The sequence below is a fragment of the Passer montanus genome, unplaced genomic scaffold, assembly GCF_014805655.1.
Source record: "Passer montanus isolate IOZ18808 unplaced genomic scaffold, ASM1480565v1 scaffold59, whole genome shotgun sequence".
Classification (NCBI taxonomy): Eukaryota; Metazoa; Chordata; class Aves; order Passeriformes; family Passeridae; genus Passer; species Passer montanus.
The window spans coordinates 2,198,257-2,212,156 of NW_024370926.1; the positions used below are offsets into that span (position 1 = coordinate 2,198,257).

A 13,900-nucleotide genomic window follows, 5' to 3' on the forward strand; every position below is an offset into this window, starting at 1 on the left:
GCTGTACTCGTATATTTTTATTTATACGTTTATTTATAAATTTAAATATTTCTGGTTTCAGCGCTTCACTTCTTCCAGAACTTCTTGTAGGTGTCCAGGTCGATGCCCTGAAAGGTCTCCTCCTCCTTGGCCTTAGGCTTGCTGGGGAAGTGGCGGCGCAGGCGAGCCTTGCGCTCGGCTTCGGGCAGCGTGTTGCTGTCCAGGGGCATCTGGGGACACGGGATGAGACCGCGGGGACACGGTGTGACACCCCTGGGACACGGCATGACACCCCTGGGACACGGTGTGAAGCCTTGGGACAAGGCATGAAACCCCTGGGACAAGGTGTGACATTCCCCGGGGACATGGGGGGAGCTCCCAGGACATGGTGTGACACCCCCAGGACACGGTGAGATCCCAGGGACACGGAATAAGCTCCTAGGGACATGGCGTGAGATCCCAGGATGTGCTGTGGTGCCCCGGGACCAAGCATGAGATCCCTGGGACATGGTGTGGCACCCCCAGGACACAGGGTGAGATCCCACGGACACGGTATAAGCTCCTAGGGACATGGCGTGGCACCCCCAGGACACAGGATGAGCTCCCACGGACACGGTGTGAGCTCAGGGGGACATGGTGTGACACAGTCTGCGATCCCAGGGACACGCTGTGAGCTCCCAGACCCCGGGACAGGGTGTGACACCCGGCACACACCACGAACCCTTGTGACAGCCACGCCGCCGTGCCCGTACCATGAGGATCCTCTTGGGCTCTCCGTAGCGCAGGCGGACGGTGGAGCCGTCGGTGCTGACGAGCAGCGTCGGGTAGAGGCGCCCGTAGCGCTGCCGCTGCAGGTGCCCGATGGCGGCGCGGTTGGAGTTGCTGCGGGCAGCGAGCGGCGGCCGGAGCAGCAGGGCACTGCCGGGGGAAGGCGGGGGACAGGCGGTGTCACCGTGAGGGAGCCCCGGCAGCCCCGGCAGGGCGCTCCCTCAGCCCGCGCTCACCTCAGAGCCCGGCTCGCCGCCATCGCGGCCCGCAGCGGGGGGGACGGCTGCGGTGCGCGGAGTAGGTGACACACCTAGGGACACTCTGGCGACAAGGAAAGGGTCTGCGGGGTGACAGCGCCGTGTCGCCAGCACTGTGAAGCTCCCACGTCCGCTCCTCAGAACGGAGCAGCCCCATGACAGCTCCCGCCATGGTATGGATCCCCCCGCTCCCGCAATGGTTCAGCCCCACGTCTCCGCCCTCGCCATGGTTCAGCCCCGCTATGGTTCTCCACATTCCCGCCATGGTTTATCCCAACCACTGCCCATGGGTCAGCTCTGTGCTAGCTCCCCCCTCTCCCCGTCATGGTTCAATCCCATCGTGCCTCCCCCCACACCCACCTTGGTTCAGCCCTCCCGCTATTCCCCCCATTCTCGCCATGGTTCAGCCCAACCACGTCTCCCCCCGCCCAGCCATGGGTCACTTCCATGACAACTCCCCCCTCTCCCCGTCATGGTTCAATCCCATCGTGCCTCCCCCCCACACACCCACCTTGGTTCAGCCCTCCCGCCTCTCTCCAGCCACGGTTCAACCCCACTATGGCTCCCGCCACCCCAGCGTGGTTCTGCCCAACACCGCCGCGGTTCAGCCCATGCTGTCCCCCCCGTTCTCCCCCAACTCCATCCACCATCATGGTTCAGCCCCTCGCTCACCCCCGCCGCGTGGTCCGTCCCGCCGCCCCGCACTCACGTGACGCGCGCTCCCTCCCTCCCCCGGGGCCCCGCCCCCGCGGTGACGTCAGGCGCGCGGCGGTGGCGGCGGGCGCGCGCGGGGGCTGCCGGGAGCGCCCCCCCCGTCCCCTCATGATCCTCGGGCGGATGCGCGGGGCGGGGATCGCCCGGGCGGGTGAGCGGGGATGGGGCCGGGACCCCCACGGGGACCGTGACACAGCGCGTTCTAACCCGAGCAGCTCCGTCACTCGCAGGGGTCCTCGGCTGAGTTGGCCTCGGGGCGTTCAGCCCCTCGCGGGGGCTTGGAGTGAGGAGTCCTGGCCGGCTCTGGGGTTCTCAGCCCCTCACGAGGGCCCTTGGCTGAGGGAGCCCTGGGGTGCCGAGCTCCTCACGGGATTCCTCTGCTGAGGGGTCCCGGGGTGCTCAGCCCCTCTTGGGAGCCCTGCATGGAGGAGTCCTGGCTGATGTTGGGGTGCTCAGCTCCTTTTGAGGGGCTCTGCATGGAGGAGTCCCTGGCTGGCTTTGGGGTGCTCAGCCCCTCACAAGGGCTCTGCATGGAGGAGTCCTGGCTGATTCTGGAGAGCTCAGCCCCTCCTGGGAGCCCTGCATGGAGGAGTCCTGGCTGATCTTGGGGTGCTCAGCCCCTCCTGGGGGCTCTGCATGGAGGAGTCCTGGCTGGCTTTGGGTGCTCAGCCCCTCACGAAGCCCTTGGGCTGAGGGGGTCCCGCTGCCCCCAGGATGCTCAGCTGCTCACAGGGTCCTGGACTGAGGGCCCTCAGCCCCTCTGAGGGGTCCCAGGCTGCTGAGTGCCCATGGGGGTCTCTCGGCTGGGGATGCCAGGACACTGAGGTGCTGAGGGAGTCTGTGGGGTAGGGTGAGGTAAGAGGGCTTTAGGAATCCTAAAACACGTGTGGGGAAGTGGATGGCAAAACCACAGCTGTGTGAGCTTCACCTCTCTAGAGTTTTCCCAGGTGGGTGAACTGGTTTCATCCTCCTGGTGGGTTCAGCTGCCCTGGTTTACAGGAGGACATGGATTGGGAATAATGGGTTTGGACCTCCCTGGTTTCTGCAGTGACCTGGAGCAAGTGGTTTGTGCTGTGTCTGCAGCACCACCAATCCCTGCAGTGGAGAGGCTAATTAGTGCTTTGTAGGTAATTATTTCCAGGAAAAAGGTGGCTGAGCTCCAGCTGTGGGATGCTGTGGGATGCTCTGCTCCTCATGGAATCAGATCCCTGCAGATAATTCCCTGTGTGTCCCAGCTCTCTCCCTTTTTGGAACCTGTCCCAAATCTTACAAAGGTGGGGGTGGCACCTTTATAACAAAGCTGCTAAAAATAGGGGTGGGATTATAATCCTAATCCAGGAGACCTTTCTCAAGGCTCCAGGGAAACCGTGCTTTAATCTTCTTTTCTTCTTCATAAGGTGGCTTTGCCTTCCCTGTAAAGCCTCTCTGCTAATCAGTTTTAATTTGTTTAACTCTTGTGATGTCTGTCCTTTGCTTCCCTGGTTACGTTGCCAGCTGTGAGGTGAAATCCAGGGTGAATTTAGCAGGAACCATTCCTTGCCTTGGGGACAACCTCCTGTGACCAGCTTGTCTTTCTGCAGCCCAGAGGGGTTTATGTGGCTGTTTGTCCTCAGGCCAGGTGTGGGAGATAATTAATATTGTTAATGAGTTGGGCTGTTCTCTTGCTGATCAGCTCTGCAGTGGTTTTGGTGGGTTAGGCTGGATCCCAACCCATTTTTAGGAAACCCTCTGTGCTGGATATTTGCAGATTGGCTGCTCTGAAAATGCCAAAATCTGACAAAAGGGGGAATAAAAAACTGATCTGCCTAAAATAAACACATCTTTGTGACATTCCTGCTGCAGCCAGCTTGGAAATGTGATGCACCAGAGCATTCCTGGAACCAAACAGGAGAGAGAAAACAGCCCCATATCCACCAGATCTGGGGTTTGGGGTTTCTTTACCTGTGGTGTTTGGCAGGGAATGAGGGCAGGAACATCCTGGGATTGCCCTGGGAGCTGTGGCTGCTCCATCCCTGGCAGTGTCCTGGAGCACCTGGGACGGTGGGAGGTGTCCCTGCCAAGCTTTAAGGTCACTTCCAGCCAAACCATTCTGGAATTCTGTGGAATTCCCAGTTTGCCATCTTTCCTCCTGTGAGGCCCCAGCCCCAGGGTGGGATTCCCTGCGAGTGGAAATGCCTTTTGTTCCCTCCCAGTTTTCCCCTGCAGATCTGCAGCAGGAGAAGGGATTCACCAGGGAGGCAGCAGGAAACACCTGCAAGTCTTTAGGTTTATTTTTAACTGTCAGTTTTCCTCTGCAGATCTGCAGCAGGAGAAGGATTCACCGGGGAGGCAGCAGGAAACACCTGCAAGTCTTTAGGTTTATTTTTAACTGTTGTGAAAGAAGTGAGACGTGACCACAGCCCAGGTGTCTTTTCTCTTAATTTTGAGTATTTTGGGGAGGGAAAAGGGAGTGAAGTGGAGGAGAGGGTCCCACTGTGGGAGTGGCTTGATCTGAGCAGGAGAAGGAGTTTTGCCATCTTTGTGGTCGTGGAGCTGTGTGGATTTGGTCCAAAGGGAGAGCAGTGCTCCTGCAGAAGGAAAGTGCCTGGAAGTGTTCCAGGTTGGACAGAGCTTGGAGCAGCCTGGCCTAGTGGAAACTGTCCTTGCCCATGGCAGGGCTGTGGAATTAATGTTCTGGAAGGTCCCTTCCAAACCACTCCGGGATTCTACACAGACAGAATCCTGGGGACTGCAGGGACAGGAGCAGCTTTGCTGTTTTCCATAATCCCAGCCCAGCAAGGGCTGGCACCCCTCAGCCTTTTGGGGCTGTGGGCTGCAGCTTTGCCAGCCAGGAGAGCAGGGAGCGGAGGAGGAACCCGGGGGAGATTAAAGCTCAGCAGGGTTGTTCTCATTGGCCACCTTCAAATTGCAGCTCGTTAATTAAGGCTTTAGGAGCTCACAAATAGCCCAGCTCTGTCCCCAGGAGCTGTGCTGCTGCCACTGCTTGCTTTGGCTGGAAGGGAGCACAGGGAAAAGGTAGGGATGTGTTGGAGCCTGCTCCCAGCCCATTCCTCTGCCCAGTTTGTCTGGGGTGGAATGGAATGGTGGGAAGTGATTTGGGCAGCTTCACATTTCTGCTGATGTTTGCTAAGGGCATGACGTTTTGAGGGAGATGAGGGGGAAGCTCTTTTCCTTCTGGCTGGGATCTGGGACTGGGATTTGTGCATCTTGTTGGCACAGCTGGGTCCTGGAAGGGAACCTGGAAATCCAGGCTGTCACTTTGGGGGGGGTTTTGGGGTGCTTGTGCAAGCTGGTGTGTGATGAGCAGCATTGTTTGGGGGCAGATGTGTTGTGAAACACTTGGGGATGTCTCAAGGGTGGGGAATTTGTGTGGAGTGTTTTCCAAGGAATGCTTAGACCTCACCTGATGGAATTATGTGGGAGAGAAGAACTGTGAGGGACAGAGAGAAGGAAGTGCTTTGGGTAACTGCTCTTCTCCCTTGCTGCAAGCACTGAGTAGCATTTCCCTGGTGCTTTCTTCTGCTATTGAACATTTACGCAAAACCTGATTTTTTTTGGAAATTACAGAAGTTTGAGGACCAAGGGAATGGTAGGAAAGCCCCCAGAGGACTCCCTAGAGTTTGTTCAGCCTTCTGTTTTTGGGGTGATGGAGCCTAATCTGGCACTGTGGTGATGAGATTGGTCTTCCCAAGATTTCATCTCTTGCATCTCTGAGGCTGCAGCACTTCTGAGGGCACTAACCAAAAAAAAAAAAAAGAAGGAATAAAGGAATTTCCGTATGGATGATTATGGACCGTGGGTGTTTTCACCGCCCACGCTGCCGCTGCCGCCACCTCCTCATCCTTTGTGTTAAACCCCGACCCTCGGCGCAGCCTGGGATGAGCTGCGGTCAGACGAGGATCCTCAGGGAGGAGAAGGAAAAGTTGTGTAATTCTCCGGCTGTCGAGGGAGGAGGATTGAGGGATTGAGGGCTGGGGCCGGGTCCGGTCCCGGCGGGATTAGCCCGCGGCCGCTCGGTGAGACAGCATTTGGCTTAGGGCTGCTTGAAAAGCGGTGTGTAAGGTCGGGGTGACATTGCTGTGAGCTAATTTAAAATGGAAAGGCATGAGCTGCCTCTTGGCTGGTGGCTGCCGGGCCACACCCAGCCCGGGAGGATGAGGAAATGATTTTATTGCTTGCTGAAAGTAGCTTTTTAATTAGGAAGAACTTGTTTGATTTGTTCCGCTCTCGCCATCACTTCTGGTTTGGAAGCTGCTGATGGATGAGGGTCCCTGTGGTACTCCCACACCTCTGCACAGCATTTCGTCTTTTTCCCAGGTGGATAATTAACCTTTCTTCTCTCCAGAGACAAAGGAACATGACACCACTTTTTATTTTTCTTTTTTTTTTTTTCTTTCTGGCTGAAGAAACAACTGCAGCAAGTTGTGTGGCCCCAGGCTGCCTTTTCTTCACCTGTACCAGGATCTGATCTCTGGGATCTCTTTCTTTCTTGCCATGGAACACCTGCAGATGGAGTTGGTGCTTCAGGAAATGTGGGGATGAACACCTGGGCATGCTCCTGGCAGTGATTGCACCTGATGCTGTTCAAGGGTTTGGGGGTTGGTGATGCAAAGTTTTATCTGCAAACTCTGCTTAAAGCTCCTTTCCCCCTGTGAGAGGGAAGGCACTGGGACTGTTCCTCTGTGTCATGACTCCAAATGCCCCCAGGCACAAATAGGATTTTGTTCCTTTTAGAGAGAGTTTTCCTTGGGATTTTGGTCCCAGTGAGACCCAGCTGTGATGGAAAACAGCTGGCTTCAACCATCCCAGTTTCCTCCTTCTTTGGGTTACATCCTATGAGTTTAACCTCTGTCTCTTGAGAAATGTTCCTGCACTCCCAGTACTTTTTATCAGCTCTGGGCTTGTGATTTTTGCCTCATTTCAGGTTTTCCTGCAGAAATTTGTTCCCAAGGGTAAAGGATTGGTGCCGTTTTGAGGGGCTGAGCACTCTTGGGAATCCACAGCTGCATTTCCATGGGTGTTTCTAACCAGACCCATTTTTCTGTCTCTCCCCAGTCATGCAGGGACCAAGGCCAGTGGTTCTGAGTGGCCCATCAGGTGCAGGGAAAAGCACTTTGTTAAAGAAATTGCTCAAAGATTATGAGAACATCTTCGGCTTCAGCGTCTCCCGTGAGTATCCAGGGCTGGGCTGAGGAGCTCAGCAGTGCCAGCTCAGAGTCTCCCTCTATTTATACCCCAAATAATGGCTTTTCATGGTTTGGCTGTGTCCCAGTCTGCCTGTGAGCTCTTTGGGATGTTTAAATAATTCAGGGCACCTTTTACTCTTGGTGTTGTAAACTTCCCAGGTTTAGTGACTCCCCACATCTCTAAACACAGCTCAGAGAGGAAACAAGATTCTTCCTAGTGATTCTTGACTGTGAAAGTAACAAAATCCCCCCACATTTCTGCTTAAAAAGCCATTTGATCATTTGATTTTTTTCCATGGAGCTTTGTAAGGTGTTTTTAGGTCCATTTCCAAAACGTGTTTTAATGTCCCAACACTTTGTGTATTGCAAGTGAAATCTGTGCTTTGAGATCTGGATTCATTCCACCATGAAAGAATAAAATACTGAATGTTTAAAAATCTAATGCTATGGGAGGAGATAAAAACTTAAAATTATCCATTTTGTGTGTGTGTGTGACATCCTGTGTTCCTTTTTCAAGGAACATCTCTCATCTCACTCCAAACTAAACCTTATTTCCTCCCAAACTGCCTCTTGGTGGAGATTTTTATCCTAGAGATCCACATGCTGCTTAGACCTTGGAATTTCTTTGATCCTACAACACCTATGGGTGATGCACAGAATGTACAAGGCGGTTTTTTCTTTTATTTTCTATTTTTTCCCTGCAGACACCACAAGGCAGCCGAGACCTGGAGAAGTGAATGGCAAAGGTGAGCCTGCTGCAGTCAGATCTGTCTCACTGGACTCTCCAGATAACTCAGGTTTTCAGAGCTGGGCTCTCATTTTGGGTACTGTGCTCTGAACTTGGGTGATTTGATTTTCCAAAATTCCAGGTAGTTCTGAGGAGATCTCCAATGGCCGTGGCTTTGGGAAGTGCAGCTGCTTAATGAGATGGTTTTAGCTGTATTAATTATTTGTGCCCAGCTGTTTTCTCATGTATTTGCCTATTTAAGAAACAACCAAATTAAGTTGGTTCTTAATTTCCAATGGCAGTTTTCTTCCTGAAGTAACAGGAAGGAATTTCAACAGAAGATTGAGAAATATTCCTTTTTAGTTAGTTTGGTTTTGATGTTCCCTTTTATCTCCCTCTCTCTCATCCCATTCTGGTCTTTAATTAGAAATCCTTTCAAATGAAAGGCCTTACCATTCCTGCTGTAATGTGTCCCACACCTGTAGGCAAGGGAGGAGATGTTCCCACTGCACCAGGAATGGGAAAGGATATAAAAAATGGGGTAGAGCAGCGTTTTTGGCCACACAGAAAACTCCAGAAAGTTCTGAGCAGGTGTTTGGACAACGGGTGTGGAAGTAGGAAGTGAATCCTTGTCTAAAACAGATTTTTAGTGTCTTCTCCCCCAAAAACCCACGGGTGTCATTTTGACCATGAACTTTACCTTCAGAATGTTAATTTCTGTCCAAATTTCCCATTTTCCCTTCTCCAGATTATCACTTTGTGTCCAGAGAGGAAATGCAGAAGGAAATTGATGCTGGTGAATTTATCGAGCACGCGGAGTTCTCCGGGAACATGTACGGGACAAGGTAGGTCAGGTGTCCCTGCCTGTGCCACAGGGGCTGGAATTAGATGGTCTTGAGGATCCTTCCCAATCTAAACTATTCTGGGATGCCAGAAAATAAATACAGAATCTCTCCAAGCCCCTGAGGATGTTCCTGCTCAGATGTGGGATAAATGCAGAGTCCCTCATGCTTAGCAGAAGAGTTGGAGTTCTCACCAATCCTTTGTGCTCCCTAAGTCATCAGTGAATTATAATAAATTATTAAAAATCTTGAGGTAATTCCCCATTAGGAAGAGAGAAAGATAAATTGTCTTTACAGCATAGAAAAGCCGCCACTTGAAAAATTAAGTGGAGAATTAAGTGCATCTTTGACCCAGATGGAGCATCCATGTCCATCCAGCATCCTTCAGGACAGCAAGTGGATCTCAGTGGAGAGAAGGGGAGTTCTCAGTGGTTTTGCTCTTTGGTGAAGGTTGATTCCATGTTTGTCACAAAATCCCAGGATGGTTTGGGTTGGAAGGGACCTTTAAGATCGAGTTCCAACCTCCTGCCGTGAGCAGTTCCCTCCAGGTGGTGAAGCTCTGCCAAGGCAGGAGTTCATGGACATCCCACCCATCCTGTGGAACAGTCACACATGATCCATCCCCACACCTTCCAGCGTGGCTTTGCCAGCCTCTCTAGCAGGAGACAGCAGCTTCCTGCTGCACCCAGAGCAGTGACACCTGGAGAAACTTTTACCAAGAGCAGGGCAGGCTCTGTCCTCTCCTGCCACACTCCGGGGAGCCCTGTGAGGTCCCCCCGCTGCCGGAGGGGACACCCCAACCCCGCTGGGCTCTGACCCCCTCCCTGTGTGCTGTGCCCCCAGTAAAGGAGCTGTGCAGGCCGTGCAGGCCCAGAACCAGATCTGTGTCCTCGACATCGACATCCAGGGCGTGAAGAACATCAAGAAGACGGAGCTGAACCCCATCTACATCTCGGTGCAGCCGCCGTCCATTGAGATCCTGGTGAGCGCCCGCCTTGCTTTGCCCTTAGCAGTTAGAGGTAATCAGCTTCTGCAGCCACGGCTCCCCCTCCCCTCAGCAGGGCCCTGCTCTAGGTGGGGAGGACATTCCCAAGCTCAGCACCACCCAGCCCAGCTCCTCTTCCTGTGTTTTGGTTTTTGAGTCCTTCCTCAGTGGTTTTTACGCCTTGGTTATGGGCTCCACCAGTCTTTAAATGCATTAATTGTGCTTTGTGCTGTGCTGAGATTTGGCTCCACAGTTAAAATTAAACACAGGGAGGCTGGTTCTGTGCAGCACCTTAAATTCTGTGCCCCTCTGGTCTTACCCTATGTAAGTGATTGCAGTGGGACTCTTGCAAGCAGTGGAATCACTGTCGTGGTTCAGAGAGGGATGAGGGCACGTGAGGACAACTCCTGACTCTCCCCTCTTGCTCTCAGTACATCAGGCAGGCTCTGTTTCTCGTTGAGTTTGTGGAGGAGGAAGCCAGCAGCACCAGATGCCAGAGCCCAGCAGAGAGATCTCATTTCCAGCAGTACCTGGAAAAATAAATAAATGAGAGGGAGGTAAAAGAAACCTGGGACCCTGAACTGTGGGTAGGAGATGTCAAGCCCAGTTTGGCCACTGGTTTGCACTGGCCTGTGAGGCCCCTCACCCCCTTTGCAGGGTGTTCTCACGTGCCCGTGGTCACAGACAGCACCAGCCTGAGGGTGGGGGTGGATTGTGCCTGCAGCTTTCAAAACACTCCCTTCCTTAATGTCTCTGTCCCTGGGTTTAGGAGAAACGACTACGGGACCGAAAGACGGAGACAGAGGAGAGTTTACAGAGGCGTTTGACTGCAGCCCGCGTGGACCTGGAGCTCAGTGAGTCCTTGCAGTGGTGTGTGCTGGGAGGGGATGCCTGGGTGATTTGGGAGCAATCTGGTTTGTGCTCTCCAGCAGGGCTTGCCATGAGCTGAGTTGGATCACTGCTGCATTTCCCACTGCAGTTCCTCGGGGGAGGTTGGCAGAGCAGTTCATTAGCAGCAGCTGATGTAATAATAATACTAAAAAAATCATATTAAAATGCCATGGGACTTCATGCATGAGAGCTGACACAGGGAAGAAAAATTGTCCTCTAACTCTGTCCTCATCTCCTTCCCCAGGTAAAGAGCCTGGGCTGTTCGACCTGGTCATCATCAATGATGATTTAGAAAAGGCCTATTCCGAATTGAAGGAGGTCCTGCTGGAGGTGAGTCCTTGGGGATTTTTCCACCTCACTCCTGGGCCAGAGAGGTGAGGGTCTGTTCTCAGGCAGCCACAGAAATGTCACCTCATCCCACACTCGGTCTGCTTTGAGCTGCTGAGGGACAGATTGAGTACAAGTGATGATGGATCTGTGGCCTGAGGGTGGGAAATTAATCCAACTCAATCCTGAGTTTGGGCAAAATAAACATTCACCCCTGGGTAGCAGAGAAGGAGATTCCTGTTTCTGGAGCTTCCAAGTCAAACCTTGCCTTGTCCCTAAAGGTGAACTCAGGGCTTGGTCCTGTCATGCTGTGGAACTGCTCTGAGCTGTTGGTCACTCCTGCTCTCCCACGCTGTGAAACCAAGAGCTGTTTCCCATGGAGTGGCAGATTCTCAGTCTCTTCCCTGATCTCCTTGCAGGAAATCAAGAAGACCCAAGAATCCAGGAAGTCCTGAGCTGGCCCTGCTTGGGCGTTTCAATTTTGCACATCATTCCCGAAGCACGTCGCAGCGTTTTATTCCACAAGACATTCCCTTTAGCTGCTCCTACCCCCAACCCACCCTAGAATGTTTATATTAAAAGGAAAGAAAAGGAAACCTGGTCATGCTTGTGCTTCTGTTCGCTGCCTGCTCAGCACGTGCTCCCCCAGGTTTGTACCTCTGGATTCTTTGGGAGCTGCCAAAGGGCTGAGCCCTCCTGGAAGGCTGCAGAGAAGCTGTTGGGCTTGAAGACAACAACAAAATCCCTTTTCCTGGGGGGAATCCTCTGCATCCATAACTGTTGCTTGTACAGGTCTCTGTTCTGACACTTAGAGAGCTTTGCACTTCATTTCCCAAGTTTTCTTCAGCTTTAACATTGATGTTTTTGTCAAACTTCCAAGCCCTTCAGTCCCTCCAGCAGGACATATCCTGAATGTCCTTGGGCTGGCTTCTCACATGTGAAAACTGTGGGGACAAGCTGGGAGAGCTGGGAATGTTCCCCTGGAGAGGAGAAGGCTCCAGGGAGAGCTCGGAGCCCCTGGCAGGGCCTGAAGGGGCTCCAGGAGAGCTGGAGAGGGACTGGGGACAAGGCCTGGAGGGACAGGACACAGGGAATGGCTCCCACTGCCAGAAGGCAGGGATGGATGGGAGATTGGAAACTGGGAATTCCTGGCTGGGAGGGTGGTGTGGGACTGGGATGGAATTCCCAGAGCAGCTGTGGCTGCCCCTGGATCCCTGGCAGTGCCCAAGGCCAGGCTGGAGCAGCCTAGGGCAGTGGAATGTGTCCCTGCCATGGCAGGAACTGGAACAGGATGGGCTTTGAGGTGCCTTCCAACCCAAACCCTTGTGTGATTCCATTCCATGGGATGACCTGTCTGTCAGAGCTCCTGTCCCACAGGGGTGACTTCAGCTGCTTTTCCCCCCAGAGCCCACGAGCAGCTGGGCCCTGCAGTGCCAGGCTGGGATGTTTTCTCACCCAAACCACATCTTACCAGAGCAGCTTTGCACCTAAACACTCCATCTTCGGGTTTCATCCACTTGACATCCCATCCCTCCAGTTTATCCAGCTGCTCTGCAGTACCTCTTGGTCCAGATCATCTCCAAACCTCCATCCACCTTATGGACAACAAGCAGAAACCCCCCTGGGGCCACCCTTTTAGTGCCTTTAATTCACAGCCATGATTTGATGATTATTTTGCTTGTTTACCTTTCTTGGACTGGTTTGATACATCTTTCCTAAATTTCCTAGAAAATATCACATGCTGTTGTGGGATTCCCACTGCTTGGTTCTGGAATTGGCTAAACGATGAGGAGAATCCTGTGTGGATTCATGGATTCGTGGTGTGAACCACGCAGGCTTTTCCTGTGCCATCAAACGACGGGCTCTGATTATTGGGCTCTGATTATTTTTCCTTCTGAATGGTGGCATTTCGTTACAATTTGAGGGACGCGCTTGCAGTGGGAAAAGGTCCCCTCTAGATGGCAGGAACGGCAGCGGGAATGCTCTGGAGTCGTGGAGCAGCAGAGCAGGAGGAGCAGGACACGGCGGCCGCCTCGCTCCGGGGCTCTGCGGCCACCGCGTGGCACCTGCGGGGCTGTCACCCGATGGAAGAGCCCGGCTGGCCCTGCCCATCCCTCCTGCCAGCGCCCCCGGCCCGGCCTCGGCTCATCCCGGCGGGACAGGTGAGCGGAACGCGAGCCAGGGCAGCTCCTGGGAAACGGGAACAACCCCTTTGGATGGTTTGTGTCCCCCTTCTTCAGGGGCCAAAATGTCCCAGCCCGGTGGGGTGTCCTGCTGTCGCTGCTGTGTGTGATGGAGCAGATGGAGAACGCCTGGAATGCCAGAGCTAACACGAGGTGACGGGATGGCAGTGGGAAACAGAGGGAGTGGGAATGAGTGGTGGAGCCAGGCTGGTGCCCAGGCAGGTGGCACAGCTGGGGAGCATCTCCAGGGAGTCATTTTGGGTGCCCCTCTCCAGGTTTGGTGTTTTGGAGGGGCTGTGCTATGCATCGAATCCCTGGGTGGGTACGAAGGCACTTGTTGAAGTGAGTTTAATTCCTGCACCCTCAAATATGGGATGTCTATTTTGTTAATTTGGTTTGCAGCCCATAAATGCCTCTCTGGCTCTGTGGGTTTGGTACTGGCTCATTAAGGTATCCCATTCCCACATCCCTGGGGCAGGCAAGACCATGCTGAGGTTCTCCACAACTGCAAACATCTGCTCCCAGTGCTCCATGTAGGGCTGGGATTGAGGGATCACACTGGAAAAGTGAGGATACAGGAGCCTTCCAGCCCAGGGGTTCTCTGTGATTAAAGATGCTCCTCCTGGAGGAACATTTTCCCACCCAGATGTCCCAGGCAGGAAGGTGCTGTTCCCATCTTGGGTTACACGTAAGTAAAGGAGCAGGCCTGCTCTTGGGTTGCTGCCAGAAATGTCAGAAATAGGGATTTTATATAACCAAATATTCCCTGTTCTGTCAGACTGAGATAAATTTGGACAGACTTCAGCTTTTTTCAGCTGAGATGCTTTGGGAAACGTGGCAGCACCTACATCCCTGCAGGAGAGGGATGCTGGGGGAGGAAGAGGAGGGCAGGGGATGGTAAAAGCTGGGATAAAACCTGCCCTGGGAGCTCTCTTGTCTCTGGCTGAGCATATTTTGGAGCCAATGCCAAGAAAATAACAACGCCCTGTAGCACTTTTGCTTCAAAGCTGTTGCTTTGCAGTCATTGCATTGTTTTTTGCT

General features: G+C 53.4%; 3 protein-coding genes across 9 annotated transcripts in view; 2 read left to right on the forward strand and 1 right to left on the reverse strand.

Moving 5' to 3' along the window:
• Positions 1 to 2: 2 nt before the first annotated feature.
• Positions 3 to 1,786, reverse strand: MRPL55 (mitochondrial ribosomal protein L55). Of its 6 annotated transcripts, none has more exons than XM_039726431.1 (4): positions 1,677 to 1,786; positions 984 to 1,087; positions 732 to 897; positions 3 to 209 (listed from the first exon to the last, which is right to left on the reverse strand). In XM_039726431.1, the coding sequence occupies exons 2-4, from the start codon at positions 1,004 to 1,006 to the stop codon at positions 66 to 68; spliced, it is 333 nt and encodes a 110-aa protein (XP_039582365.1). In that variant the 5' UTR covers positions 1,007 to 1,087; positions 1,677 to 1,786; the 3' UTR covers positions 3 to 65. The 6 variants fall into 6 exon arrangements, with proteins under 6 accessions (XP_039582365.1, XP_039582369.1, XP_039582366.1 ...); XM_039726435.1 differs by having other exon boundaries at positions 984 to 1,068; positions 1,677 to 1,752; XM_039726432.1 differs by having other exon boundaries at positions 1,652 to 1,689.
• GUK1 (guanylate kinase 1) lies at positions 1,751 to 11,261 on the forward strand. Of its 2 annotated transcripts, none has more exons than XM_039726428.1 (8): positions 1,751 to 1,869; positions 6,774 to 6,887; positions 7,609 to 7,650; positions 8,380 to 8,476; positions 9,317 to 9,455; positions 10,228 to 10,312; positions 10,594 to 10,679; positions 11,096 to 11,261. In XM_039726428.1, exons 1-8 carry the CDS (start codon positions 1,827 to 1,829, stop codon positions 11,129 to 11,131), a joined length of 642 nt encoding a protein of 213 aa, XP_039582362.1. In that variant the 5' UTR covers positions 1,751 to 1,826; the 3' UTR covers positions 11,132 to 11,261. The 2 variants fall into 2 exon arrangements, 1 of the variants encoding a protein (XP_039582362.1); XR_005629529.1 differs by lacking the exons at positions 1,751 to 1,869; positions 11,096 to 11,261 and adding exons at positions 5,675 to 6,316; positions 9,890 to 10,015 and having other exon boundaries at positions 10,594 to 10,648.
• A 1,440-nt stretch (positions 11,262 to 12,701) lies between these two features.
• The window catches only part of GJC2 (gap junction protein gamma 2), a 39,120-nt gene continuing 37,921 nt past the window's right edge, over positions 12,702 to 13,900 (forward strand). The window contains exon 1 of the mRNA XM_039726552.1: positions 12,702 to 12,838. The gene's annotated coding sequence lies outside the window, so the exon portion shown is untranslated. The remainder of the gene's footprint in view (positions 12,839 to 13,900) is intronic.

Bases quoted from the DNA above. Each gene is read 5' to 3' on its own strand.
- MRPL55 (XM_039726431.1), bottom strand. From the start codon at position 1,006: ATGGCGGCGAGCCGGGCTCTGAG. The intron at 898-983 runs GTGAGCGCGGGC...TTCCCCCGGCAG, and splicing joins GCGGCGAGCCGGGCTCTGAG to TGCCCTGCTGCTCCGGCCGC. The intron at 210-731 runs GTACGGGCACGG...CCGTGTCCCCAG, and splicing joins AGCCCAAGAGGATCCTCATG to ATGCCCCTGGACAGCAACAC.
- GUK1 (XM_039726428.1), top strand. From the start codon at position 1,827: ATGATCCTCGGGCGGATGCGCGGGGCGGGGATCGCCCGGGCGG. The intron at 10,313-10,593 runs GTGAGTCCTTGC...CTCCTTCCCCAG, and splicing joins CCGCGTGGACCTGGAGCTCA to GTAAAGAGCCTGGGCTGTTC. The intron at 10,680-11,095 runs GTGAGTCCTTGG...ATCTCCTTGCAG, and splicing joins TGAAGGAGGTCCTGCTGGAG to GAAATCAAGAAGACCCAAGA.